Source organism: Podarcis cretensis, assembly GCF_951804945.1.
Source record: "Podarcis cretensis genome assembly, chromosome: 2".
Classification (NCBI taxonomy): domain Eukaryota; kingdom Metazoa; phylum Chordata; class Lepidosauria; order Squamata; family Lacertidae; genus Podarcis; species Podarcis cretensis.
In genome coordinates, this window is record NC_137171.1 from 27,027,664 (window position 1) to 27,053,711 (window position 26,048).

Consider the following 26,048-nt stretch of genomic DNA (forward strand, 5'->3'; position numbering starts at 1 on the left):
CTTAGTTATAATAAGTGCCACGCTGTTAATCATTGACTTCTGTGCTGCTCCTTGCCAATTTTTGTCTGGCATAAGCAGCTGCCTGTATCAGGACTAGTCTACATGTTACTCTTGAGACACTGCAGACAAGATGAAGAAAGGTCCCAAAGAAACCTAGAGAGTCCCTTGTACTGTACCTCTGCACTCCAGTCATATATTGAAACTTTAGGCACCCAGGAGTAACAGCAGCAGTGGGTGAGAGCTACTATCCAGAGATCCCCTGTGTAAGATTCCCAGTTGCACCTAAGACTTTCTGCATGCTGAGCACACGGTTTATCTGCCCCTGAGCTATAGTAGCAGGATATGCAGATATTGGTAGGTGATAATGTTTCTCTCCATGCTGTAATAAGTGGCACCTGGTTTATGCAGCTCAAGCTTCTCTTAAAGGACAGACCACTCTGGTATCTGGTCAGCTTGCTTAATGAGAAGCAGCTACAGGAGTTGTTGCCCCCAAAGGCGCTTTTCTGTTCTGCCACAGTTTTTGAGCACTTCCTTTCTTTACCTTGCATTTCGTGGAGCTGGCTGACATTTTGTTATCAAAATAGCATGTTGAATTCTGAGGCTCTGCGTGCACCGAGACGACCTTAAGTTAAGCGCATTGTGGCTGATGTGGGTCCTACACATTTATGCAAGCCACGGCAATGTGCATTATAGGCCCCTAATAGGAAATCGCTTCTGAGTAGTAATTAAATGCTCACGTAATTCTTGGCTTGATAGGCTCCAGGAAAGAGATTAACTCTGTTTGTGTCCAGGGGGGTCTGGTGGTGATTCAGAGCTGCAACCCATTAAGAAAATGAGTTAATGCAAAGTTTCTAACTCTTTCCAATCATGTAATTAAATACTATTGCTCCCTAGCACTTGGAAAACAGGCTTATTTCTGGAAATAGAAGGGCGGCAGAGAAGTGGCATTCAGGGCACTGTGCACTGCAGGCTTTTTCAGGATGTAGGTTTATAAAGGAAGGAATATGCAGTTCTGTTGCATTTGCCCAGTACAGTGATACCTCGGGTTAAGTACTTAATTCATTCCGGAGGTCCGTTCTTAACCTGAAACTGTTCTTAACCTGAAGTGTTATGTACTGAAGTTCTCACCCTGGGCCAGCAGGAGGATACTGTAGATAGTTATGCAAATGAAGGATCAAAAAGTGACGTTCAGTGATTGGATAGTTTTGTATGCAAATGAAGGATCGAAAAGTGATGTTCAGTGATTGGATAGTTTTAGAATGTTGCAACAGTTACAATTGTTCTGTAGCTCTATATAAGCAGGCTGACTGAGCTCCTCAGCTTAGTTCTGTTCTAGCTTACAAAATAAAGAGCTGCTTTGGAGAAATCGCTGTGTCGTCTGCTATGTCAACCCACAACTTAACATGAAGCACGACTTTAGCTAATGGGGCCTCCTGCTGCCGCCGCGCCGCTGGAGCACGATTTCTGTTCTCATCCTGAAGCAAAGTTCTTAACCTGAAGCACGATTTCTGGGTTAGCGGAGTCTGTAACCTGAAGTGTATGTAACCTGAAGCGTATGTAACCTGAGGTACCACTGTACTCAAGCCACAATGCATACGTTTCTCAGAAAATGCATTTCTTTTCCCAGTGAGTTTGTTGCCTTCTAAGGCTGAAAGTGGAGGGGGGGCTTCATTTGGGACTGTTTTGGGTGAGGAGGGGAAGTTTAATTTTCTCCTCCCCAGCTGCAATCCTGATGAAAATCAAAAATTGCTCCACACTGCAATTAATGAAAGCAAAAAACAACAACACCCCTCACATTTGGCATCAGTTAAGTAATTTACATGCTAAAATGACTTCTGGCCCATTGAAAGCCTGTTAGTTTTCACACTCCTGGGAAATCCTCAGTGGAAAAGCCTACTCGGTATTCTCCTGGGGCAAGACAAGCAAAGATGATGAAGCTAGTCAGATAAATTATACTTTAATTATCTGTCCTCCTTGCTCTTCCTTGATCATAAAGGGATTTTGTTTGTTTGCAGTCTGGATCGTTCTCCAGAAGATTTTGCTGCATCTTACATGTTGCTGACTCCTCATATCTGCTTCTGGCATGCTACAGTCTCCTTGAATCTAGTAACTACTAGATGATGTGAGCTAACCTGTCAAAGACTCAATAGTTTGTGTGCAAAACAGGGAAAGCCAATCTGGTTCCATCCCGGTTTGGACTACAACTCCCACAAGTGCCAGCAAACATGGCTAATGGACAGCAGTGTTTGGAGTTGTAGTACACAATATCTGGGGAACACTATGTTGGCTGCCCCGGTGTAAAATAATCCACAGTGCATCCTACCAGGCAGGTTGGGGAGTCCGAACAAATGGAGATGGGTTTATGCCCAGATTATTATAAGCATTAACAGAGTGGAAGTCAGTTGTTCAAGTATTATCTGGGATAGCTCAGTCTGTAAAGCATAAGGTGCTCAATCTCAGGGTCATAGATTTGAGCCCTAGGTTGGGCAAAAGATTCCTGCTTTGGATTAAATTACCCTCGTGGGTCATTTAATGAGCACTGCATTTATAAGGATTTCTGCGCCGATCAGCTATCGCTTTTTGTTATCTACACGATATGGTGTAAATAGGGTCCCAATGTTGGTGGTTGGAGAATTTCCTGCCCCCTCCTTTTTTTGGGGGGGGGTGGACTTTAGCAAACTGCCTCACCACCTGATCGCTCAACAAGAAACGCAGCTTGTTCTGTGGCACGCTATTAATCTCACTTGCTCTCAGAGCACCTTCTCCAAGACTTAAAAGCATTCCTCACACCGCAGATGGATCCTTGTTTGGGGCATGGGTTAACTCAGCATGGTACGTTCTGCCGTTAAAACTATACAGAGCTTCAAAATTGTAACAGTTCGGGATCAACAAGCTGCCATGGGAAATTCTGCTGTAAATAATTAACAAGACTAAAAGGGTACGGATTGACAGAATGGACTGAGCTGGACAGAGGGCACTCTCTGGGTATCAGGAGACCACTGGCGTCAGAAAAAGGGCTGGAATCTTGTCTTTTAAGGATGCAGGTGCCCCCCAGGTAAGTCCCTCTCTTTCTAGGTTTAGATTTCCACTTCTGCACCTACTCTCCTTTCTTCTCATGTTTTAAAAGAACAATAGTGGCCTGAGTGGTCACATCAGAGGGAACACATTTGTGTTAAGCATTTAGTACAGGTTAATTGCATTGGGATCCCCTCAGGGTAGCTGGGGCTACCCGTGGATTTCTGAAAGCAAGAGAGAAATGGTGTGGCATCCTAAAAGACAAAGGTCTTTTCAGATGAAACCCTTCATTATACACCATTAGGCTTCTGTCAAAAATGATCCTCTTTAACCAGGCCTTTGGCTGATTGACATCTAGTGACCTTTTAAAATGTGTTGTGGAAGGGGGGATTATTGTGTTGTTCTTGTTCTTGTTCTTATTATGTATTTTGAGTTTTTATATTGTGATTTTATGCTGTGAACTGCCCTGTGACCTGCTGGTAAAGAACAGTATGCAAATAAGAATAAGAATAAGAATACTGGAGATAACAGTGTTCTGGTTGTTAGCACTTTCCATGCACTAGCCAAATTAAGTGAAATTGCCGCACCAACAAACAACAGAAAACTGGAATGCAGAAGTCTAGCATTACAGTGGTACCTCGGGTTACAGATGCTTCAGGTTACAGACTCAGAAATAGTACCTCAGGTTAAGAACTTTGCTTCAGGATGAGAACAGAAATCGTGTGATGGTGGCGTGGCAGCAGTGGGAGGCCCCATTAGCTAAAGAGGTACCTCAGGTTAAGAACAGACCTCCAGAACGAATTAAGTTCTTAACCCGAGATACCACTGTACTGTGGTGTGGGATAGTTCTCCCTGCCACCTTTTATGTACACTTGAGAACTGTTCAGGGTTCTCAACTTCCAAAAGGGGACAAAATTATATTAAACAAAAACAAAAAACAAGAACCAGGGGCTCCAATTGTTACAAGAAGGCAAAGATACTTGGCAGTTCTATCATGGGCAATATCCAATAAGTGCCCGTGTCACTGCTGCAAGGAAAAACGTTTGTGAAAACTGTGCTTTCTGGGGCCAGCCGTTCCCTCTAATCTACCAGCAACTTCATTCAATGATCTTAGTTGGTGGTAAACAGCTTTTCTCCCTCAGCAAGAATGCTTTGCTGGGTTCACCTCCTTTGCCTCAGTCCAGTGAAGGTACTGCAACTGCTTCAGTTAAATCATGCAGAAAGGCCCTAATAGGTTAATTGCAAAATGGGGATTTGAACATAACAGCTAACGTCCTTGAAGGGGTGTGTGACCTACAAGGCCTTATACTGCATCAAACCAGTTGGCCCCATAAAGAGTGTCAACTCCCTCCCCCCCTTTTTTTACTGTTATAAACAAAGGCACACTTCATATATTCAGTCATATAACCCGCTTCCCCATGCTTTGGTCCCACATTGCTTCCATAGCATAGCTGTCAAGTGTCCCTTATTTGAAGGGACAGTCCCTTATTCCAGCGCCATGTCCCGCTGCTGTCCCTTATTGATGGATGTCCCTTAAATGATGTCCCTTAAATTTCAAAGGAAGTAGCTCCTCTCCCTCCCTCCCTGCCGGCCAAGGAGGAGGGAGGCTCCAACTGTATTGCTTGGCTGTGTTGCTCACCCAATAAGAAGTCTAAGAAAGACTGGGGGGTGGAGCTTGCATGCCTTATGTGTGGCTAGTTAATGCAAGCTGAGGGGGGTTTTGAATGCTGGACACCATTTTGTTGCACGTGCTGCTGCAAACTTTGCAGTGCAAAGCCAGGTCGGGGAGCCATCTTAAGTTGAGGCTGCATAGGCCTTGTGGTGCATGTGATTCAGATTCTATTCAGTTGAACCTCTGTGTTAAGTTGTGGGCGAACATGTCAGACGACACAGCAATTTCTCCAGAGCAGCTCTTTATTTGTAAGCTGGACAGAACTGAACAGCAAACAGCTCAGCCGGCCTGCTTTTATAGGCAGCCGGCTGTCAACATTGTAGCAACAACAACCCAGGGTTTCCCGCCTAAAATAACTGACGTGGACCTGAGTGAAAACTATCTACAGTATCCCCCTGCTGGCCCAGGGTGAGAACTTCAGCACATAACACTCTGGTTACAAAGTTGGTTGGACAGTGTTCTCGAAGCTACCAGCATGAGTTTGACCAGACTGCAGGAGGACAGGAAGACTGGAGTGCCTGGAACAGGTGAGGCTGCAAGTCCCTTATTTTGGCTGCTGGTCCCTTATTTTCAAATCTGTAAGTTGACAGCTATGTTCCATAGCAGTTGATGATGTGAGGCTGTGCCGATTGTGGTACTTTTTTTCCAAACCACCAACAATGGCTGTAATGGAAAGGATGTATTGCCGGGGAAACAACATGAGCAGTGTGTGGCCACGGGATGAAATATGTACGAGGTACTGAGGTGACGTGAGGGTAAACTGTGAGGAAGTAGTTTTCCAGTGGCTACCATCAAGCTGGTTTTAAATGAATCAGGCCTAGTCTGGTAATTGTTTCGGATTTTGTCCCTGTTGAGCTGTTCTTGTACAGAGCGCCACAGACAGAGATGAGGGGAAACACTTTGCTCGGGAACAGGGCCAGAAAGCCTAGGTCAAGGGCAGATTTGGAGGAGGCAACCCTTTCATGAGTAGGTTTCGACACACTCTTTGCTTGTCACCCTTTCAGCTGTTGACAACATGCCTCTGTCAGAAAACAAGGTGTTCCAATGGCCTCTCCGTCTCCCTGTGTGTGCCAGAGAATGAGCAAAGGATACAGTTCGGCAGCAGTTTATCCAAAGCACTAATAGTGTTGATAAAAGGAAACGTTTTCTGCTTCCACTTGGTAAGTGAATTTCTTTTCGGTTTGTTCAGGGAACAATGTTTGCTTTTGCCCGAGGCATCAGGGATGCTTGCCTAGCTCAGCGCTCGCTGTGAGGGAAACTGAAAATACACATTGCAACAGACAGTCTTAAGAGCCTGGATGCTTATTGGGCCAGGCACATGAATAAAAGCGGTATCTAGTATAAAGCTGAACCTCAGGCTTTCCTTATGTCTGGAAGACCTGGCCGTGTATGCCAAGTTGCATCCAGTTATGACATAAGAAGCAGAACGCAGCAGTTTTTTCCTGTGAGAATATACTGGAAAGTTCAGACACGTACAAGAAGTCTGGCTCTTTGCACATGCTCTCAGAAACAAAATGTGGATGTTTATAGGTTAAGTGGTGATTCTGATCTGCATTTGGAATTGTGGAGAAAGAAACAGGGCTCTCTTTCCATTTTGCCACAAGGCTACTGCTGCCTTGGTCATGAGGTGGTGAAGGCATAACAGACATTAAGGTTCAGTGGTGAGTGGATGAGGGGGACTAGGCTTGTTCCTGATAAATTAGAGTGCTAAAGTATTAATGCCTCCTTCCCAAAGCCTGGGTAGCTTCTGCCCGGCTCAGGAAGCGGGGGCGCAACGCTCAAATGCAGGACGTCACAATGTCAGCACCCGCCGATTCCCCACGTGAGCTGGTGCCTCCAGCCCTAACTGTTCCCCTATGAAAAAAATTGGGGCCATTGTTAAAATCTTAAGAGAATTTTCCTGTGAATGTATTCTTTTTGCTTTGTAACAGACACATTTCCACATCAGCTTGGTCCACAGTTCTAGATATATTTTTAAAAGAAAAGGCAACAGTAAATAGTGACTGGGGGTGGAGGAAAAAAGTGAAATAACAGATGATGAGCCATTCATCCCCAGCTTGGAATTGTAATACTCTTACATAATCCCATCAAATGCGGGCTCATATATCTATCTTATTCTAGATGTCAAGGAACAGGCAAAGCACAGAAGTGTTTCCGCCACATGATAAATAAAGCGACTTGTCATGTTCCTAGAACTCTTCTTCTTCATCATTCCACAGCTTATAAACAGGCAGTAGCAATAGATGTATGATTTATGGCTGGGGAGCTTTGTTTCCGTTCTTACCACACTCACCTTGGCTGCACACCTAGACAGACTTATCCGGATGTATCACCCACTGGAACAGCAACCGTGAGTGTAAAATGTGCAAAAAGATGTGGCTTGCCAGTTAGCCTGTGTATCCCCACTATGGTTGAACAAATCATACACTTTTAAAAGTATGACTCAAGTGAGATTGGGGCACTTATGTATGACTGACACAATTTACATGGTAAGATGTATATTAAGGCTTCTGTTAGTTCCATAGTATGTAAGTATTTCTATCCCGCCTTCCCTCTAAGGAGCTAAAGTATTGTACCTGCTTCTCCTCCCCCACCCACACCCCTGCCATTTAATCTCCACCAAAACCCTGTGAAGTTTTTTATGCTGCAAAAACAGGTGACTGGCCATAGGTCATGGCCGAATGGGGATTTGAACCCAGGTCTCCCAGGTCCTAGGGAGGCGCTGTGGGTTAAACCACTGAGCCTAGGGCTTGCCGATCAGAAGGTCGGCGGTTTGAATTCCTGTGACGGGGTGACCTCCCGTTGCTCGGTCCCTGCTCCTGCCAACCTAGCAGTTCAAAAGTACATCAAAGTGCAAGTAGATAAATAGGTACCTCTCTGGCAGGAAGGTAAATGCCGTTTCCATGCGCTGCTCTGGTTTGCCAGAAGCGGCTTAGTCATGCTGACCACATGACTCAGAAGCTGTATGCCGGCTCCCTCGGTCAGTAAAGCGAGATGAGCACCGCAACCCCAGAGTTGGTCACAACTGGACCTAATGGTCAGGGGTCCCTTTACCTTTACCTTTACTCCCAGGTCCTACTCTGAGACACTATCCGTTATACCACGCTGGTGTAGTGGGTACTCTCCCCAGGCTTCGCACTCGAGTGTTTTTGCCCATCTGCAATATGTCCTTGATCTCCGATAGTGCCTCTTGCTTGTCTGGTTGGAGGATAGAGAAGGATGTGTGAACGTGTGTAGAAAATGGTGCACTTTCCAAAGGTACAATTTACATTTGTTGCTCCACCCACTTTTCCCTGTGGCGTTGCCCACCACTGGCATGTGGCCCTCAGAACACTACCCAGAAGACAATTTGGCCCTCAGGCTGATGAAGTTTCCTCACCCCAGTTCTAGGATCAAGGACAGCTGAGCGCTAGCAGAAAGGCAACCAGATCCAGTGGCATGTGGTCAATGGACGAGGGGGACTAGGCTCATCCCCTAAATGTTCCTGGTAAATTAGACCATATAACACCGGTCCTGAAAGACCTGCATTGGCTCCCAGTACATTTCTGAGCACAATTCAAAGTGTTGGTGTTGACCTTTAAAGCCCTAAACGGTCTCGGCCCAGTATACCTGAAGGAGCGTCTCCACCCCCATCATTCAGCCTGGACACTGAGGTCCAGCTCTGAGGGCCTTCTGGTGGGTCCCTCACTGCAAGAAGTGAGGTTACAGGGAACCAGGCAGAGGGTCTTCTTGGCAGTGGTGCCCAGCCTGTGGAACGCTCTCCCACCAGATGTCAAGGAAATAAATAAATATCTGACTTTTAGAAGACATCTGAAAGCAGCCATGTTTAGGGAAGTTTTTTTTATGTTTGATATTTTATTGTTTTTAATATCCTGTTGGAAGCTGCCTAGAGTGGCTGGGGAGGCCCAGCTAGATGGGCAGGGGTATAAGTAATAAATTTGTTGTTGTTGTTGTTGTTGTTGTTGTTGTTGTTTTGTTGTTGTTGTTGTTGTTGTTGTTGTTGTTATATTAAACCCTGGTGCCTCCTTCCTAAAGCCTGGGAAGCTTCTGCCTGGCTTAGGGAGGGAGGCCTGATGCTCCAACAGGGTCCAAGAGCCCTTCTTCCACCTTCCCAAAGCCCGGCCTGCCTTCGGAAGGAGAGAGCAGGGTTCCAGCATCCTGTCAAAGGTCTGGCACCTCCTTCCCAAACCCTAGGAAACTTCTGCCCGGCTTAAGGAGGGAGATAAGATGCTCACAAGAGCAACACTGGGACTCCCCAATCGCCCTCACAAGCTGGTGCCTCTGCCCCTAACTGCTCCCCTACAAAAAAATTTAACTGCACACCACTGGGCAGATCATAGGCACTAATCTGCAATCAAAAGCTACCGAAAGGTGTATTCAGCTTTCCACAGGATCTCGCTATTGCTGGGAGATATTCAACCATGGGTGAACTAGGATTTGAACTCCTGCTTTTCCATAGCCCATCTCTTACTCTTCCCCGCTTTTTTGGGATACTGTACTTCAGTTCTACAGGGTACTTCACAACAGCATAGTTACCTGTGTTTTAGTCTTCCCGTTTTGACCTAGCCATTCTTCTCCAGGCTGATTGCACACCTGCCTCTAAAGGAGATACCAGGAGCAAGGCCCAACTCTGCCATGTTTGAATGTTGTTTCCGAACTCAAGTCGATAACCCCGATACAATGGGCCTTATTCACAGAGTCCCAACGAACACGGTTTAAATCAACACCAACATCACCAGATAAGCTGTCGATTGATTTGGTTTAATCATGCATCAGATGTCTTGTATGCACACATATGACAACAATATATTCCTTGCATCTGTCAGACCAGAGGTGGGCGGACTTCAAGTTTGTCTAATCTACTCTGTTTCATACTAGAACTTGCAAGATCTACCAACCAGAATCAGGTGAAAATGACTTAAGAGATTTATAATTAGAGGACATTCTGAGCCTTAATAATTTGTTTTCGGTACCACAACTGAGCTGAACTCACCATCCTTTTAAATAACACGAACATCCACACCTGGTTAGCTCTCCTCATTTCAGCAGCCTGAGAAAAGTTAGTGTTATGTATTCAGCTACAGAGGTAACCCATAGCACTCATACCTTATGCCGATCAAGTTGAGCTTATAACTTGTAACTGCTGCCTCCCGTGGTTTTTTTTTGATGTGTTTGCAGCACCGAAAGGAGCCACACCATGCTAGCAAGCGTAAAAAACAATGGGCAGCACAGGGAGGTTTGCCACAAACTCTGTAGATATAACATCCCACATCATCCAAATTGTTATGTACTGAAGTTCTCACCCTGGGCCAGTAGGGGGATACTGTAGATAGTTCAGGTCCACATATGCAAATAAGGGATCGAAAGTGACATTCAGTGATTGGATAGTTACAGAAAATGGTTACTGTTGCGTTCTAGTGGAGCTCTATATAAGCAGGCTGGCTGAACCCTTCACTTCAGTTCTGTTCTGGCCTGTGAATAAACAAGAGCTGATTGAAGAATCGCTGTGTCATCTGATATGTTCACCCACAACTTAACACAAATCTTCTAAGTTTTACCATCCATTTCAGAGAAGGACTTCTGCCAAAGTTGGTTGATATTTATTTATTTCATAAAATTTATACACTATGTGATTGTAAAAAAACCTAACCCCAAAACCAAAAACCCTCAAATTGGTTTACAGAAACCATATGACCAGTCATTGCTATTGCAATTCACTTGCGCTTGACAGATCTGTGTTTATTATTAGCATGCTTCCGAGCTTAAAAAAGAAAACTGATGAATTTATCAAGGCTTAGTTTCAAATTTTAAAAGAGAGGCACAGTTTCTAGTCTTCGTGTTTGTAAAAGAAGAAGAAGAAGAAGAAGAAGAAGAAGAAGAAGAAGAAGAAGAAGAAATCAATAAACCTTTAACACCCATATTGGGGCTTAATGTGGAAGGAGCAAGAGCAGGTCCCTTTTACCAACTCCTTTCTCTGTGGGCACTGCCTCTGACAGCCACCTAAGGGATGTGGGTGGTACTGTACTCTAAACCACTGAGCCTCTTGGGCTTGCTGATCAGAAGGTTGGCAGTTCGAATCCCCACGATGGGTGAGCTCCCATTGCTATGTCCCAGCTCCTGCCAACCTAGCAGTTCAAAAGCACACCAGTGCAAGTAGATAAATAGGTACCATTGTGGCGGGAAAGGAAACGGCGTTTCTGTGCACTCTGGTTTCCATCATAGCGTTCCATTGTGCCAGAAGCGGTTTAACCATGACCTGGAAAGCTGTCTGTGGACAAATGCCGGCTCCCTCAGCCTGCTTGGAATATAACTGTTGAGCAGCAAATGTAACTTACTTCATGGAAAAAACCCACAAATTATTAGTACGAAAAGAATTTTAATGTATGCACATTAAAATTATTTGCATTGATGGGGATAGTTTTAAACACACACACACATATCCATATTTTTTACTTGCCATTATATTGTGATCTTTATATTTCTGCTACTTTGGTGGGCTAAAATGTGCATATACCGTATATCTCAGCTTCTAAGCCTCATGATTCCTCCTGTTCATGACATTTAATCCAGTGTCTTCTAGTGGCCTTCATGAGGCCTAGACTCCATTTCAAATGAAGTCTGTGTGACAAAGGTGTTGGTGAGTAATTATAAACCTTTGCATTTTAACTGGAGATTGGCCTTGGCTTTTCCGCAGAGGCGTTGTTTGAATCCAAGGAGAACGTTTTAAAATCTGTAACATCCACCTCTGCAAATCCAGTGAGGTACATGTATCCCATTCACTAAGACACTCGTGGCAACACCATCTGCTCTTCTGTCGTGCTGATACCATGGGCTTTCTTTTTATTGAAAAAAATGAAGCTTATTTGGATATTTATTTCTCATCTGTTTCTTTGGGAAAGGTCATTTCCCTGCCTTATGGGTTATTTATTATGCTAGTGATTATTCCCCTGAGCTCCTGAAATCCTGCTCTCTTAATATCGTATGGATTTGTAGGATGCAAATTGAACCTTATCCTTTTCTCCTGGGTATCAATACGCAGCCTTTCATCTTAATTCCCTTAATTCCTAGCATGATTTTGCCTCCTTGATAGGTGGTGAGGGAGGTGGAAAAGGAAAGCTAGAACTGAACTGCCACCTGAAATCTCACGGGAATCCAGTGAAGAGTCTACCTTTCTAACCTAAACCACCCCTCCTGTCTGAACTTGTTAACTGACTCTTGCTTGATAGACAGGGTGTGTAGGCAGTGTTAACTCTTGACACAGTTATCTCATGCAGCGAAAGCATTGCATCCGGTTCCTGCTTCTTCTGTCTTCCTTGCAAGAGTCGAAGGCTGCTTCTCCAAGAACCAGTTCCTTGTAACCTTCAGGTTACAGACTCCGCTAACCCAGAAATATTACCTCGGGTTAAGAACTTTGCTTCAGGATGAGAACAGAAATCGTGCAGCGGTGGCGCAGCGGCAGCAGGAGGCCCCATTAGCTAAAGTGGTGCTTCAGATTAAGAACAGTTTCAGGTTAAGAACGGACCTCCAGAAGGAATTAAGTACTTAACCCAAGGTACCACTGTACCACCTTTCCATTTTGCTGTACACAAGGCAGTTTACAGCAACAAAATACACAACAAAGAATGCACACCTTATAATAAATAATCTGATCCAATAAGAAAACGTAACTTTAAAATGGAATGTGTTATCAAAAAAAGTAATATTCAATAATCTGCTAGAATATAATAGCACGCAATAAAATTAACTCTCGAAACACCAGCAAACATTAAACAGAAATTCACTCTTAACAATTACAATGAATAATTACCAAACTATAAAAGTAACTGCAAGACGCAGTGCATAAAATACTACCACACAAAACCATGTAAAAAGATCAAACTGAGAAACAAAGACACACAATTTATAAAAGTTTTTTTAAAAAAAACAAACAAAACCAAAAACCAAAAAAAACCTAAACTCCTATTTTCCCTTCCTAGCTGCTGCTTCTGCTTCTTCTTAAAGTCATGGCCTGGGAGAAGCCAATTGCTCAGCTGGGCTTTATTGAGGGAAGTGAGGCTCTTTCCCCCTTCTTTGCACTTCCTCGCTGAGTAAGCTGACTTCTGCTGAATTATTTTAGAGCAGTGTTTCCCAAATTTGGGTTTCCAGCCATTTTTGGACTACAACTCCCATCATCCCTAGCTAGCAGAACCAGTGGTCAGGGATGATAGAAACTGTAGTCCAAAAACAGCTGGAGATCAAAGTTTGGGACACACTGTGTTAGAGTCTTTCTATCTAGCCTGCTGTTCTGGGGACTTACCTGCCAGTTAATGCCTGTGTTGTTCATTGTATGTACAGTGGTACCTTGGGTTACATACGCTTCAGGTTACAGACTCTGCTAACCCAGAAATATTACCTTGGGTTAAGAACTTTGCTTCAGGATGAGAACAGAAATCATGCAGCGACGGCGCAGCGGCAGCAGGAGGCCCCGTTAGCTAAAGTAGTGCTTCAGGTTAAGAACAGACCTCCAGAATGAATTAAGTTCTTAACCCGAGGTAGCACTGTATATTGGCTCTGGACACCAATATTAGCAAAGGTTGCAGTCCTGTTATACACTTACCCGGTGATGTCTCATTTATCTCAAGGGGACTTGCTTCTGATTAGACGAGCATTTGATTGCACTGTAAAACCACTGATACGGAGTCCTTTCCTAATCTACAGCCTGGTTTTATGCCTGTCTACTTGGAAATCCATCAATCTGAGGTCAGGATGACTTGCTACCACCAGGTAAATATGCAGAGGACTGCAGTCTTAGTTACTACTTTGCGATAGTTAAGGCTGTGGATGGATTTTTATAGTGTGCATTAAATTTTAAAGCCTTAGCCTCAATTAAGGTGTGTTTTTGTACATTTCATGGTGACAAGGACTTGTTTCGCAAGGACGGACCCTTAAATCACCATTCCGATGGGGTGAAGCAGGACTTGGAAGTGCCCCAAATTCGTAATGTGTATATACTACAAATATAATGTGCTTTTAAAAAACACGGTTTAAAACTTCTGTTAAATACCTATACCTGGTAGGAGCTGTGGAAATCCCTCTGAGGTTCCCTGCAATGTGTGCCTATATTTGGTGGTCCATTCTCCCATTTGCATGGCAGCAGGGCTGGGGAACCTTGAGCCCAAAATGGGTCCCAATTTGGCCTGCAATTACTTTTTCCCCAAGCGATGCCCACTTGCCCCACACCTGATGGCTGCCATTTGTGACATCAGTTATGGGTCTGGTAGAAGCACTGCTCAGCTAATCCTTGCACCAAGCACAAGTCTAGGTTTGTCTCCGTCTTTCTCCCTGCTGAGTTCTACAAGGGTGACACTGAGGCTAAGGGGGAGGGGGAAGCCGGCATTCAGGGACACAGGTAGCGCTGTGGTCTAAACCGCCGAGGCTCTTGGGCTTGCCGATTAGAAGGTCGGCAGTTCGAATCCGCACGACAGGGTGAGCTCCCATTGCTCTGTCCCAGCTCCTGCCAACCTAGCAGTATGAAAGCACATCAGTGCAAGTAGATAAATAGGTACCACTGTGGCGAGAAGGTAAAGGCATTTCTGTGCGCTCTGGCACTCATCATGGTCCTCCATGTGCCAGTAGTGGTTTAGTCACACTGGCCACATGACCTGGAAAGCTGTCCGTGGACAAACACTTGCTCCCTCAGCCTGAAAAGTGAGATGAGCGCCCATAGTCGTTTGACTGGACTTAACCGTCCAGGGGTCCTTTACCTTTTTACCTACCCCCAGACTGGATGTATTGTGAGAAAAATGGGAGCTGTCTGAGAGCAGACAGATTGGTGGGGCTGTGCACTGTGCCCCATTTGTTCTAATAAACCAGCCTGCCCTGGTGTAGTGCAGAGGGTCAGTCAGCCAGCCAGCCATACCTCCTTCTAGGGTATTCATGGAGGATATCAACCCCAAACAAACAGCATTCCATGAGCATGCTCAATCTTCATTGGCTTCTCTTGAAGTTTCCTCCTTCCTGAGGTTTGTGTCTGCTAAATACTTATTCTGCTTTGGGGGGTTTATCCCAAGCCTGCCGATACCTCCCTCATATATATGTATGGCACCACTTTGGCCTCGTAAGGATTTGCACTTGGATAATGAGTTCGCTGGTTTAATGCTGCTGTGCTTTGTATTTTATTTATAATTAATTTCCAATCTGCTGGTTTAATGCTGCTGCGCTTTATTATATAATTAATTTTTATCGCTTCTCGTTTTTTATTTGCTATTTTCAACGTGCTTTCATTTTATTCCATTTTCGCTGTCAGTCACTTTGGAAACATGCTCGAAAGGGGGATCTCGATCACAAAGCCAAGCGTACCATTTCTGAGGTTTAGCAATTGCTGTGTTTAGCAATGAAGCTGTAGTCTTTGGCAGAGAGAAAGAAGGCAAATATGTCGCAAAAGGCCAGATCAGCAGGGCCAGACAAACACAGACCAACATAAAAGGGACCCTGACTCCTTGGCAAGCAGGCCATCTAGAGAGCAATTCCTCCGGTCCAATAAATATTTATTGCTTGTAGCCATAGGCATTTGCAAATTAGAGAAGATTAGATGTGAGCTGGAGCAGGTTTTATAGGGCTCCCAGTCAATTGATGTCGGGGGCAAACAGGTTGCTGAAAATCAAGAGAATAGCTGGCTGAGGCTTTTGCCTTGAGACCTGAAGGTTTCACCAAGGGCTCCGGCAGCAAACTTGCGTAGGTACTGAAAGAAAGTTCTGCCCAACTCCGTACCTCTGTCTCCCATTCCAAAACGGCTGGTACAGTTGGAACTGATGCAATATGAGCATGCTTGTATTAAACATGTGTTGGAGGAAGCTGCAGCTGCCAACATGATAAATGTGCTTTAAAGTCTAGGTTCAGCACGATCCTGCTGACAGGAACACAGTTCGGTGCCTATACATAATCATCCCACTTCTGCCCCCTCCCCAACAGTCACAACCAGACACATTCTGCTCAACTCACTGATCAATTATTAGGGCTGCCACCTTATTTCTGTGGTGTTTTGCCACAGCTGTGGGACAGGCAAGCCAAATATCTCTCCATCTCTATCTGTTTAATGGTTGCAATTTTGAAATCCACAGGCGTCTTGCTGTAAAACTACTGTGCCAACCTTAACAGTTGTCCTTAACCATCTCCTTGCTGTGCCCCCATTCCCCCCCCCATTGATCTATTGATCTCTATGCCAACTTCTGCGATACTGTTGGTGAAGAGACTTTATAATGCCTGCCACTTTTCTGGTATTGCCCTTGTGGCTTGGCTTCTTGTTTAGAGAAAAATATTTACCCTGCACAGGTAGTCTCTATAACTCAGTCGGCAGAGCATGGGACTTTTAATTTCAGGGTCGTGGACTTGAGCCCCACATTGGGCAAAAAATTAATTAATGCATTGCAAGATTTCCTGCATTGGAGGGGGCTTGAACTTCATGGTCCCTTCCAACTCTATAATCCTAAGATTAAGGTAATAAAGCAACTCTGGTTGCTCATTGTTTCCTCTGCCTTTTCAGCTGATAAATGGTGTGATTAACATCTTTGACAGGAGAAAACATTTTAAGGGGAATTCTGGGAGTGTGGGCTAATCCACCAAGCTGACTGCAGAGGGTTCAAGATACAAGAGAGGAAGTCTCTAGAACCTAGAATGGGTTCTAGGTCAGGAATCCACTTGGCAGCCAGCCTCTTCAGAGAAAACTGTTTTCCCTAAAGGGAAACCGGTTGTGGTCTGTGACTTGAAGCCATAGCTTTGTACATTGCATAAAGAATCCTGGGGACCGTAGTTTGTTAAGGCTGCTGGGAGCTGTAGCGCTGTGATGGGTAAGCTTACCATTCCATTGATGTGAGGGTAAATTACAGCTCCCGGGATTCTCGGGGAGGAAACCATGTGCTTGAAATATATGGTGCGCATGCTGGGAATGTCTTATTTCCCACCTTCCTGGGATATGGAAGGAGATCAAGGCAGTCTTCTAAGGATACCATTTAAAGTGTGGTTCTCTCTTCCTCTTACAAAGCTGAGTTGTTGCCTTTGCCTTTCAGTCGGTCAGCTAGTCTTGCTAGGGGACCACCTTACTGGAAACAGAATAAGCAACTCCCCACCCCAAGACCACTAGCACCTCCATGACTGCCACGGCTGTTACAGCAGCAGTCTCCATATAAGACGACTACCAATTCCTCTTTCACTCTTGTTTTGGGAGTGGTGGTGCAGACCATAGGAGCCAACTCCTGCAGGCTGAGGTCCCTTTGACCTCCCCCCAATAAAATATGGGGGGGTGGGCTCCCCCAAAGTGATGGGCATTGCCATTCAAATGGTGTGTGTGCACCGTATCATGTGATCGATTATGCCGGGTGGGGCTTGCCTGCCCCCGCCCCAGTATTTTATTCAAGTTGGCACCCCTGGTGAAGATGGGTGGCCTACTGCATTGTTTCTCAACCGGTAGCTATTTTGTTTGTAAATAGGACATGCTGCATTTATAATTTTTATAATCATATGTAATTTCACCTGTAGCCCTCTTGGAATATCGGGGGGGGGGGGGCAGGGAGAAACACTGCTCTACTGGAAGGAAGTTGACCGAGCCCCGCGGGTGGAGTGGCGATACCTCTAGTTCCTGAGCACGCCCTTCCTCCGAGTCTCCTCTTCCCTAGGGAGACCCCTGGATCAGGGCCGTGTGAACGCGTTTTGAAAGCCACACGCTGCATCTACAAACCAAAGCGCACTCCCTTTATTGATTATTGCAGGAAATGGCAACGGGGATCTCAGTCGCTGCCAGTGTATATCTTTTTAGGAAGGGGTTGGGAAGCATCTTAGGAGCTGAAATCCTGCCCCTCGTTTACGGGGAGCTTCACCTCCCCGCCCACTACCCATCTCCAACGAAAGCCTGACGCCTCCTCGCCTCCGGCAAAGCCCCCAAAGGTGGACTCCGGCTCTCCACCGTTGCGCGTCGGAGGTGGCGCGCCTTTGCGCCGAGCGGGGCCCATTGATTGCCCGGGCTTGGGGGGAGTGGCCGCGGGTGGGCGACGACGAGAGCGCCTCCCCGGCTCGGCTGGCCACTTGGCACGTCGGAGGTGCAGCCGGCAGCCTTCCTGCGCCGCGTGAGCTGCATCTGCGCGCCAGCTTGCGAGCTGCTGCTGCTGCTGCCGCCGCCGCCGGCGCTTCCTTGGCACTCGCGTTTCCCTCGACGAGGGGCTAGTCCCGAAGCAGCCGCCAGCCAGCCAGCCGCCGCCAAGCGCAGGTCTGGCGCCCCCTGCACTCGGAGCCGATCTCCGCTCTGCTTGCAAGAAGTCGTTGGCTTTCCTTTTTTACCGGCGATCTGCATATATATATATATATATTATACATGCACGCACATGCAAGCAAGCGGGAGCGTGCGTCGAGGGCGAGGGAAGAATTCGCAGAAAGACGCCGAAATTGTGAGTGCTTCGCTTTGGGAAAGCGGTGGAGGGGGTGGGGATTGCCGGTGCGCGGCCGGGGGAAGAAGTCTTCGGAGGAAAGGCTACAGGTGGAAACTTGGATGGAAAGGGAAGCCCTCGAAGGCTGTCCGGATAAGCTGTCGAGGGAGCTCCCGGACAACTTGCAGGCTGCAGCTGGGGGGGGGGGGGGGAGGCAGCGCTTGGAGATCCTGATGTTGCTCGTCTCCTCCTCCTCCTCAGTGGGATTTGAGGTGGCAGCTGGCTTTGCCTGGGGACCTTGGGCTGCAGACGTGGGCGAACCCCGAGGGGCATCCATTTCCTCGAACTCCGTGGGTATAGTTTCTGGGTCAGGGATCCGGCTTGCGATTGTAGACGCCTTCTGCTCGGGAGCAAGCAAACCCAGTAAATAGGTACAGGATTCACTTGCGTGCTTCTTTCTCTCTGCCGGAGAATCCAGTGCAGAATCCTCAGCAGCAACCTTGCGGTGGGCTCCTGCTGTCTGTCTGTCTGTCTGTTTTCTGAAGACTCCACAGAGGAAGGAAATCCATTCCCTGCGAACATCTGCCTTAAAAGTCCGTGGAGATTTTGCTGTGGTACCTAAATCGGCATTTCTGACACTTGATCTCTGGAACAATGAAAGCGGCTCTTTCAAATCTAAATTTTATTTCTAGGATTGTGTCACCCACTACCTCCTCCTTCAGCACGTTGTCTTCTCCATCTGCTTCCCAACCCACTTCCATCTTTCCCAGTTTCACCCCCTGCAGCGAGGTTGTGCAGCGAGCCAGAAAACCCCTAGTTCAAATTCTGCCTCTGAGTGGTCAGAGGTTAAGCTCGCTGGATCTCTGCCTTACTCTGTCATGTGCAGTGGAGGGGATATGGAGCAATCTTGCAGGGTTGTTGTATTGGTGTAATATTATGTAGAGCGTTCTGAACACCCTGAATGTCAACCGGGTCCATAATTCTCTCCCTGCATTGTATTAGCTCCACAAAAAGGGTGTGAGTGTCACAGGGACAGCTAGCATAGTGGTTAGAGTGTCAAACTAGGACAGTGTGTGTGACCCTGTCTACTCAGAAGCAGCTCCTTCTGAATTCAGTAGGGTTTACTCTCAGGTTAAATGGAGTCAGGATTGCACCTTCTGCCAGTCACTAGGTTTCAGCCTAGCCTGCCTCACAGGGCTGTTGTGATGATAAATTGGCATGGCAGGGCATGGGTAGCAAGTACATCCCCACAGGCTTCTTGAAGGAAAACTGATATATAGATTTAACCATTAAAAAAAAAAAATGTTTAAGAGTTGTCTCCAATGCTGGTCCTACTCAGAACAGAGCCATTGAAATGAACAGATGTTAGTTAGCCATGTCCATTAACTTCAATAGGTCTGTTCTGAGTAAGGTAAAGGTAAAGGGACCCCTGACCATTAGGTCCAGTTGTGACCGACTCTGGGGTTGCGGCGCTCATCTCGCTTTATTGGCCGAGGGAGCCGGCATACAGCTTCTGGGTCATGTGGCCAGCATGACTAAGCCGCTTCTGGCGAACCAGAGCAGCGCACGGAAACGCCGTTTCCCTTCCCGCCGGAGTGGTACCTATTTATCTACTTGCACTTTGACGTGCTTTTGAACTGCTAGGTTGGCAGGAGCAGGGACCGAGCAATGGTAGCTTACCCCCGTTGCGGGGATTCGAACCACCGACCTTCTGATCGGCAAGTCCTAGGCTCTGTGGTTTAACCCACAGCACCATTTTTAATATTAATCCATAATCTTCACTTCAATAATCCAAGTTATTGCAGGGATTGAACCTGCAACTTTGGTGTTAGAAGCGCCGTTCTCTAACCAACTGAGCTATTCATCCATTCCTTGGTTGTCTCTCTTCTGCCAGCTCCCGGAGCTGCCTACTGACTCTGCTGAGAACAGAAGAAATTATGTGTGTAACTGGAGGCAGAGAACAGCCTCATTCCTGCAAAAGACCAAGTGACCCTCCCACGCTTACCCTCCCCACCTCAGCATCCTCCTGCCTGCACCATTATTTTATTTTCCTCTTTCAACATTTAATTTGATGAGGTCCACCAAAGAAATGAAAGGAGGGGGAAATTGGGGGCTTCCACACTAGGAGGGCTAGTTTGGACTGGTAGCTTCTCCTCTAATTAAGACCTCAAACTCCAACCGGTAACAGCAGCTCAACCGTGGAGCTCACAGTAAACATAAAGGAAAGAGAGGGATGAATAAGATGCTAGGGTTTCAATAGTGTATGCAGGCTTAGGAAATCTGGCGTGAGACATGGCAGTTCAGAGGAACTGTTGAAGTTGCAGGAGGGGGTATGTCGTTCTAATGAAGGTGGAAAGAAATCAAAGGAAACCACCCCACTTCCCAGACTTAACACTGTGTGGTTTGGAATGACATTTCCTGCAATCTGCGGCAGACCGCAATAGCTTGTGGTTTATGTGTAAGGGCAAACAACTGTATTCAATAAGCAAAAGGCACAGATTCAGATATGATTGTTTGACCATCATCCACCAGGAGTATGTCTGAGCTGGGACCTAAAAGCTTTAGGTTATGCTATAACACTGAGTTCATCACACTTGGGGCTGTTTATTTCAGTGAGCTTCAATATGTTTAAGTCCATTGGATTGTGTCCCTAAGGGACTGGCTGTTCATTGATGAGCCGAAAGGGGGTGGAAAGAAACAAATCAAAGAGGAAACAATTGACTTCAGCATATCCAGTTATATTCTGAGCTCCAATAAAGAGATGGTCCAGATCTCTGAAGACTGCATAGTTAAATATTTATATATAACGGCTGTATATTTTTTAAACCACAACAATGGAGTGTGTGGGATAACTGGAAAATTAGGGTAGTCAGATCCTCCCCCAAAATTGCTTCCGTCCCTTTCAATAGTTTTGTAGACGATGGAATTTCCTACACCTGCTGACATTTATTCCTTTATGCAGATGAGTGCTCTGGACATCCCTCCTCAAAATCATCTAGGATAATTAGAAGTGCTGAGAGTTTCTAAAATGCTCCCTTTAATTAAAAGGATTAAACTGGGCAATCGAAAACATGTCTGCTCAGAAGTAAGCCCCATTGAGTTCAGTGGGCTTATACCCCAGGTGTGTGTGGTTTTATTTTTTAATGTGTGGGATTGCATCCTAAACGGGTTAGTACTTTCTGTATAAAACAGGGGCAGCAAAAGGTGATATCTGCTCCTCAACTATAGAACACAAAGATTTGAACTACAGTAATGTTGTCCAGTGTGGTGGCACCCAGTGAAATTTTTTTGTAGGGGAGCAGTTAGGGCCAGAGGCACCGGCTTGTGAGGGCAATGGGTGGTGGTGGTGGGGTGGCAATGTTGTGACGTCTCACCCATGAGTGTCATGCTTCCCTCCCTAAGCCAGGCAAAAGCTTCCTGAGCTTTGGGAAGGAGGTATCAAGCCTCTGTCAAGATGCTGGAGCCCTCCTGTCTTCTTCCCAAAGCTGGGCAGGAATTGGGAAGGTGGAGGGAGGGCTCTTGGACCCCATAAGTCAGGCGTCAGGGAATCTGATTCCCCCCTCCCACGGCAGGCTGCCAGGGATAGATAGACAAGAAAAGCTCTTACCAAGTCTTTTATTCAATATTCACAGAGAGAGGCTTAGAAATGCTGCCTCTTGGAGTACAGTAATGCCGTTGCTCCAAGTAATCTCCACCCCTTCTCCTCTTCTCAGTCGTCAACAGCACCACCCACCTTATGGTGGCTGCTTAAGGCCATTTGCCTCTTCGCTCTCTGCTCTACTACTTTCACTCCTCGCCGGGTTCTGGGAGAAGGGGGGTCTGGAATGTTTTCTAGTGATAATGTTGCAGACTGCTTCTCCCTCCTCCTCTTCCCCCATGATTTCCTAGCTTTGCCCCTCTTCTATCTCTGGGCCATGAGTTGTGACCTTCTGCAAACCCCTGTTGTAAATCTATGCTGTCTTCCTCTTCTCTGGAAGGGGGATGAGGATGTGGAGGTAGTTGCCATCATCGGGCCTCCCTCCCTAAGCTGCACAGAATCTACTGGGCTTTGGGAAGGAGGCGCCAGCCTTTAATACTTCAATTCTCTATTTTACCGGGAACATTTAGGGGACTAGCTTAATCCCCTCTAGTCCACTGTAACTGTAAACCGCTAGTCCAGTGTAACTAAGATGGGAGAAGAACTACATTTGACAGTGAAATTCTAGGCATGTCTAATCAGAAATAAATAACACTGAGTTCAGTGGGTGCACAGTTGCAACGTGCATCGTGTTTTAGTCACCATTTGCGGTCTGCTCCAGCGAATGGCCACTTACATGCATATACAGTACAGGTGCACATAAAACCACACACAACTTTGAGGAATAAAATATGAGGATGTGCATTTTTATTTTAGTTTTTAAACACAGTGGAGAAGAGTTTGTGGGAGAAAGGGCAATATTCAGATCCCGTGGCTCGGCTGAGGGACGTAGAGTTGGAAGTAGTGGCTCTGGTAAAGTTTTGTTGGTGTAGCTGAATATTACTACCTCCCCTTCTTTTCCCTTCTTTGGGCAGTTCTGCCTCAGCATAATTTCTATCCCATGCCATGCAAGAGGGCAGGAGGGGACAGGAATGCTCTGCCCCTCCCCATATTGATCAGATGGTGCTCTCAACCTTGCACACCATTGTTGCGATGTTGCAATGCTGGCAGTGTGTGTCGGGGAGGTCTAGGTTCAAATTCCACCTAAGCTATATATTTACTTAGTGGCCTTGCACATGCTGCAGTCACTTAGTATCTCCCAACACCCCCACGATCTACCAAATGGAAAGTATCCGAGAGCCGAATGTGTTGTATTAGCGAGAGAGTGAGGCTTGGATTGGAGAGACCCACTGAGCCAGGAATATCACTGAGTGGTCTTTGGCCAGTCACTTTCAACCTAAGCTACCCCAAGGGATCGTTACGACAATTTAGAAAAAGAAAAGCCAAGCAGAACAACTCCACATATACCACATCAAGCATACAGTTCCTGGAGGAAGAGCTCATCAAAGTGCAAGTAGATAAAGAGGTACCGCTCTGACAGGAAGGTAAACGGCATTGTGCTGCTCTGGTTCGTTAGAAGTGGCTTAGTCATGCTGGCCACATGACCTGGAAGCTGTATGCCGGCTCCCTCGGCCAGTAAAGTGAGATGAGCGCGCCACCTCAGAGTCGTCCGCGACTGGACGTAACGGTCAGGGGTCCCTTTACCTTTACCTTACCTTACAGGACTGCTGCAAAGATGACTGGGATACTGTGTGTGAAATGTTTGGAATACACATAAAGCACTATAGGAGATGTTAAGTGATGGTGTGGTTAAAGACTGTGGAGGACAGGGGCCCCTTGGCTGCGTCGTAGGAACATAGGAAGCTTGGATATTGTGTCAGATCATTGATCCAGATACCTCGGTGTTGTCCACACTAACAGCAAGCAGCTCTCCAGTGTTTTGGGCAGGAGTCTCTTAAGGCCAACTCAGTGGGCCACATTATCTACTTGAACCTAAGCTAGGTATTGTTTTTCAGTCTGCATGAGCAGTCACAGGACACAGCTATTAGTCTCTTGGCTAGTCATTAAGACAAGAGTGATTAACACAGGGAAAGAGCAACCCATGTATTGCCCTGTGACATCTCCTGTACCCCTGACACTTTCATTCTCTCCCAGTCAGTGTACATTGGAAGAGATTTGCCAGGCACCAGGCGCATTTTGCACCTGGCCATATCTGATCAAGTGCAGATGCCTAGGTACCTAATATCTCCACCATCTTGAGGTGCTTGCCTGGGGATTGTTGGATCTTGTCTGTTTTTAAACTCTAACAACACATCCTGCAGAATTCTACCCGTGATACTTTATCTGTGCAATTGGAACAAAAAGTCGTATTGAAAAATGTGACTTTTGGTCCCCAAATGGCAACTAGACATTCTGTTTTGGTGGTTTAAGGTGTCATTTGGCACCTAGCTTATATATCTGAATTTTCTAACACTGCACCCCACCCACAGTGGCAGTTCTGTTCAAAAGAAAGCCCAAGAGCCTTTGGGAAAGGTAGCAGCCGATGAGTTTGCTCTGTCTCTGATAACAGAAAATTGGTCTGATGCAGTAAGCCATATGAAGTTGGTATAACAGCGTTTCTTTCTTCTTTGGATTCCAGATCCTCCCACATTGCCTTGGACCACCCTGACCCAATCGACATGAGAGGGTTTCTTGCCTGAAGAGTACCCTTTGCCCGTGACAACAGCTCCACCATGGGCCTTGAGAATGATTTGCCCAACACCACAGCCTTCTGGTTCCCCTCACCGTCTCAGTTTGACAGCTTCCCCCCAGAGACTCCTGCCGCCAACACCTCCATCAACATCACAAGCCCCCACTATGACTTGACTAGCAATGCCATCCTCACCTTCATCTACTTTGTGGTGTGCATTGTGGGCCTCTGTGGCAACACTCTGGTCATCTATGTCATCCTCCGTTACGCCAAAATGAAGACGATCACCAACATCTACATACTCAACTTGGCTATAGCGGATGAACTGTTCATGTTGGGGTTACCTTTCCTGGCTATGCAGGTAGCTCTGGTTCACTGGCCCTTTGGGAAAGCCATCTGCCGGGTTGTCATGACAGTAGACGGGATCAATCAGTTCACCAGCATCTTCTGCCTCACAGTCATGAGCATTGATAGGTACCTTGCTGTGGTCCATCCTATAAAATCTGCCAAGTGGAGGAGGCCAAGAACAGCAAAGATGGTCAATGTAGCTGTCTGGGGCATCTCTCTTCTGGTCATACTACCCATCATGATATATGCTGGAGTGAGCAATAACCACGGGAGTAGTAGCTGTACCATGATCTGGCCAGATGAGTCTGTTGCTTGGTATGTTGGCTTCATCATCTATACCTTCATCTTGGGCTTCTTGGTGCCCCTCACCATCATCTGCCTTTGCTATCTGTTTATCATCATCAAGGTCAAGTCCTCTGGCATCAGGGTGGGCTCCTCCAAGAGGAAAAAGTCAGAGAAGAAGGTCACCAGGATGGTCTCCATTGTCGTTGCCGTCTTCATCTTTTGCTGGCTTCCCTTCTATATCTTCAATGTCTCGTCAGTCTCTGTTTTGATTGAGCCAACACCTGTCCTCAAGGGCATGTTCGATTTTGTAGTGGTCCTCACCTACGCCAACAGCTGTGCCAACCCCATCCTTTATGCCTTCTTGTCCGACAACTTCAAGAAGAGCTTCCAAAATGTCCTCTGCCTTATGAAAGTCAGTGGCATGGATGAAGCCGACAGGAGTGACAGCAAGCAGGACAAGTCTAGGCTAAACGAGGCCACAGAAACCCAGAGGACATTGCTCAATGGTGACCTTCAGACAAGCATCTGAAAGATCTCTGCCCACTCATCTCCTTCCTGCTTCTTCACAGAAGCCCGCAGCAAGTCAGCATAACGGCCTTTGGTCCTTCTTTCAAGGGAATGGTAATGCATGCGAAGGATTGGTTCAGGGGACAGACTTGCTTCTCAGCCAACAGCAGGCTGGTTTTAAGGATATTAATCGAAAGGAGAAGTATATTGTGGGAGTGATTGACTAGAAATAGTCATAAATGTGTACACACTTGTACATGCGTGTTTGAATACAAGGGATGATGCAGCATTGATCGTATCCCTGTGTAAATCCATTTGAATTAATTTGAACTTTAAAAAAACAACAACAACCCTTCACGGGTCAGATTTTCCACACAGGGTCTAGAATTTCAAAAGCTCCATCTCCAATAATTTGAATTAAATTAAAAGAAGAACTTGGCTGACACACAAAGACGAAGGTGATAAGTATTCCACAAGTTCACATACTGAATTATATATATATTTTTATCAAGCTAGCCTCTTTGCAGCCATCACCACCCCTTCTAAATGATAGGTACTTTGAAAGTTTAGCTCTATGTGCTTTTCAAGTAGGCAAAACATTAAGCTCATAAGTTTTATATA

At 46.2% G+C, this 26,048-nt stretch overlaps 1 protein-coding gene across 10 annotated transcripts; it reads left to right on the forward strand.

Moving 5' to 3' along the window:
• Window positions 1–2,759: 2,759 nt before the first annotated feature.
• Window positions 2,760–25,875, forward strand: SSTR2 (somatostatin receptor 2). 10 transcript variants are annotated; one of them, XM_079965611.1, is made up of 4 exons: window positions 2,760–3,055; window positions 5,692–5,847; window positions 13,309–13,450; window positions 24,237–25,875. In XM_079965611.1, exon 4 carries the CDS (start codon window positions 24,331–24,333, stop codon window positions 25,447–25,449), a length of 1,119 nt encoding a protein of 372 aa, XP_079821737.1. In that variant the 5' UTR covers window positions 2,760–3,055; window positions 5,692–5,847; window positions 13,309–13,450; window positions 24,237–24,330; the 3' UTR covers window positions 25,450–25,875. The 10 variants fall into 10 exon arrangements, with proteins under 10 accessions (XP_079821737.1, XP_079821740.1, XP_079821736.1 ...); XM_079965614.1 differs by having other exon boundaries at window positions 13,385–13,450; XM_079965618.1 differs by lacking the exon at window positions 2,760–3,055 and adding an exon at window positions 5,142–5,214.
• Window positions 25,876–26,048: the final 173 nt, after the last annotated feature.

Bases quoted from the DNA above. Each gene is read 5' to 3' on its own strand.
- SSTR2 (XM_079965611.1), top strand. From the start codon at position 24,331: ATGGGCCTTGAGAATGATTTGCCCAACACCACAGCCTTCTGGTTCCCC.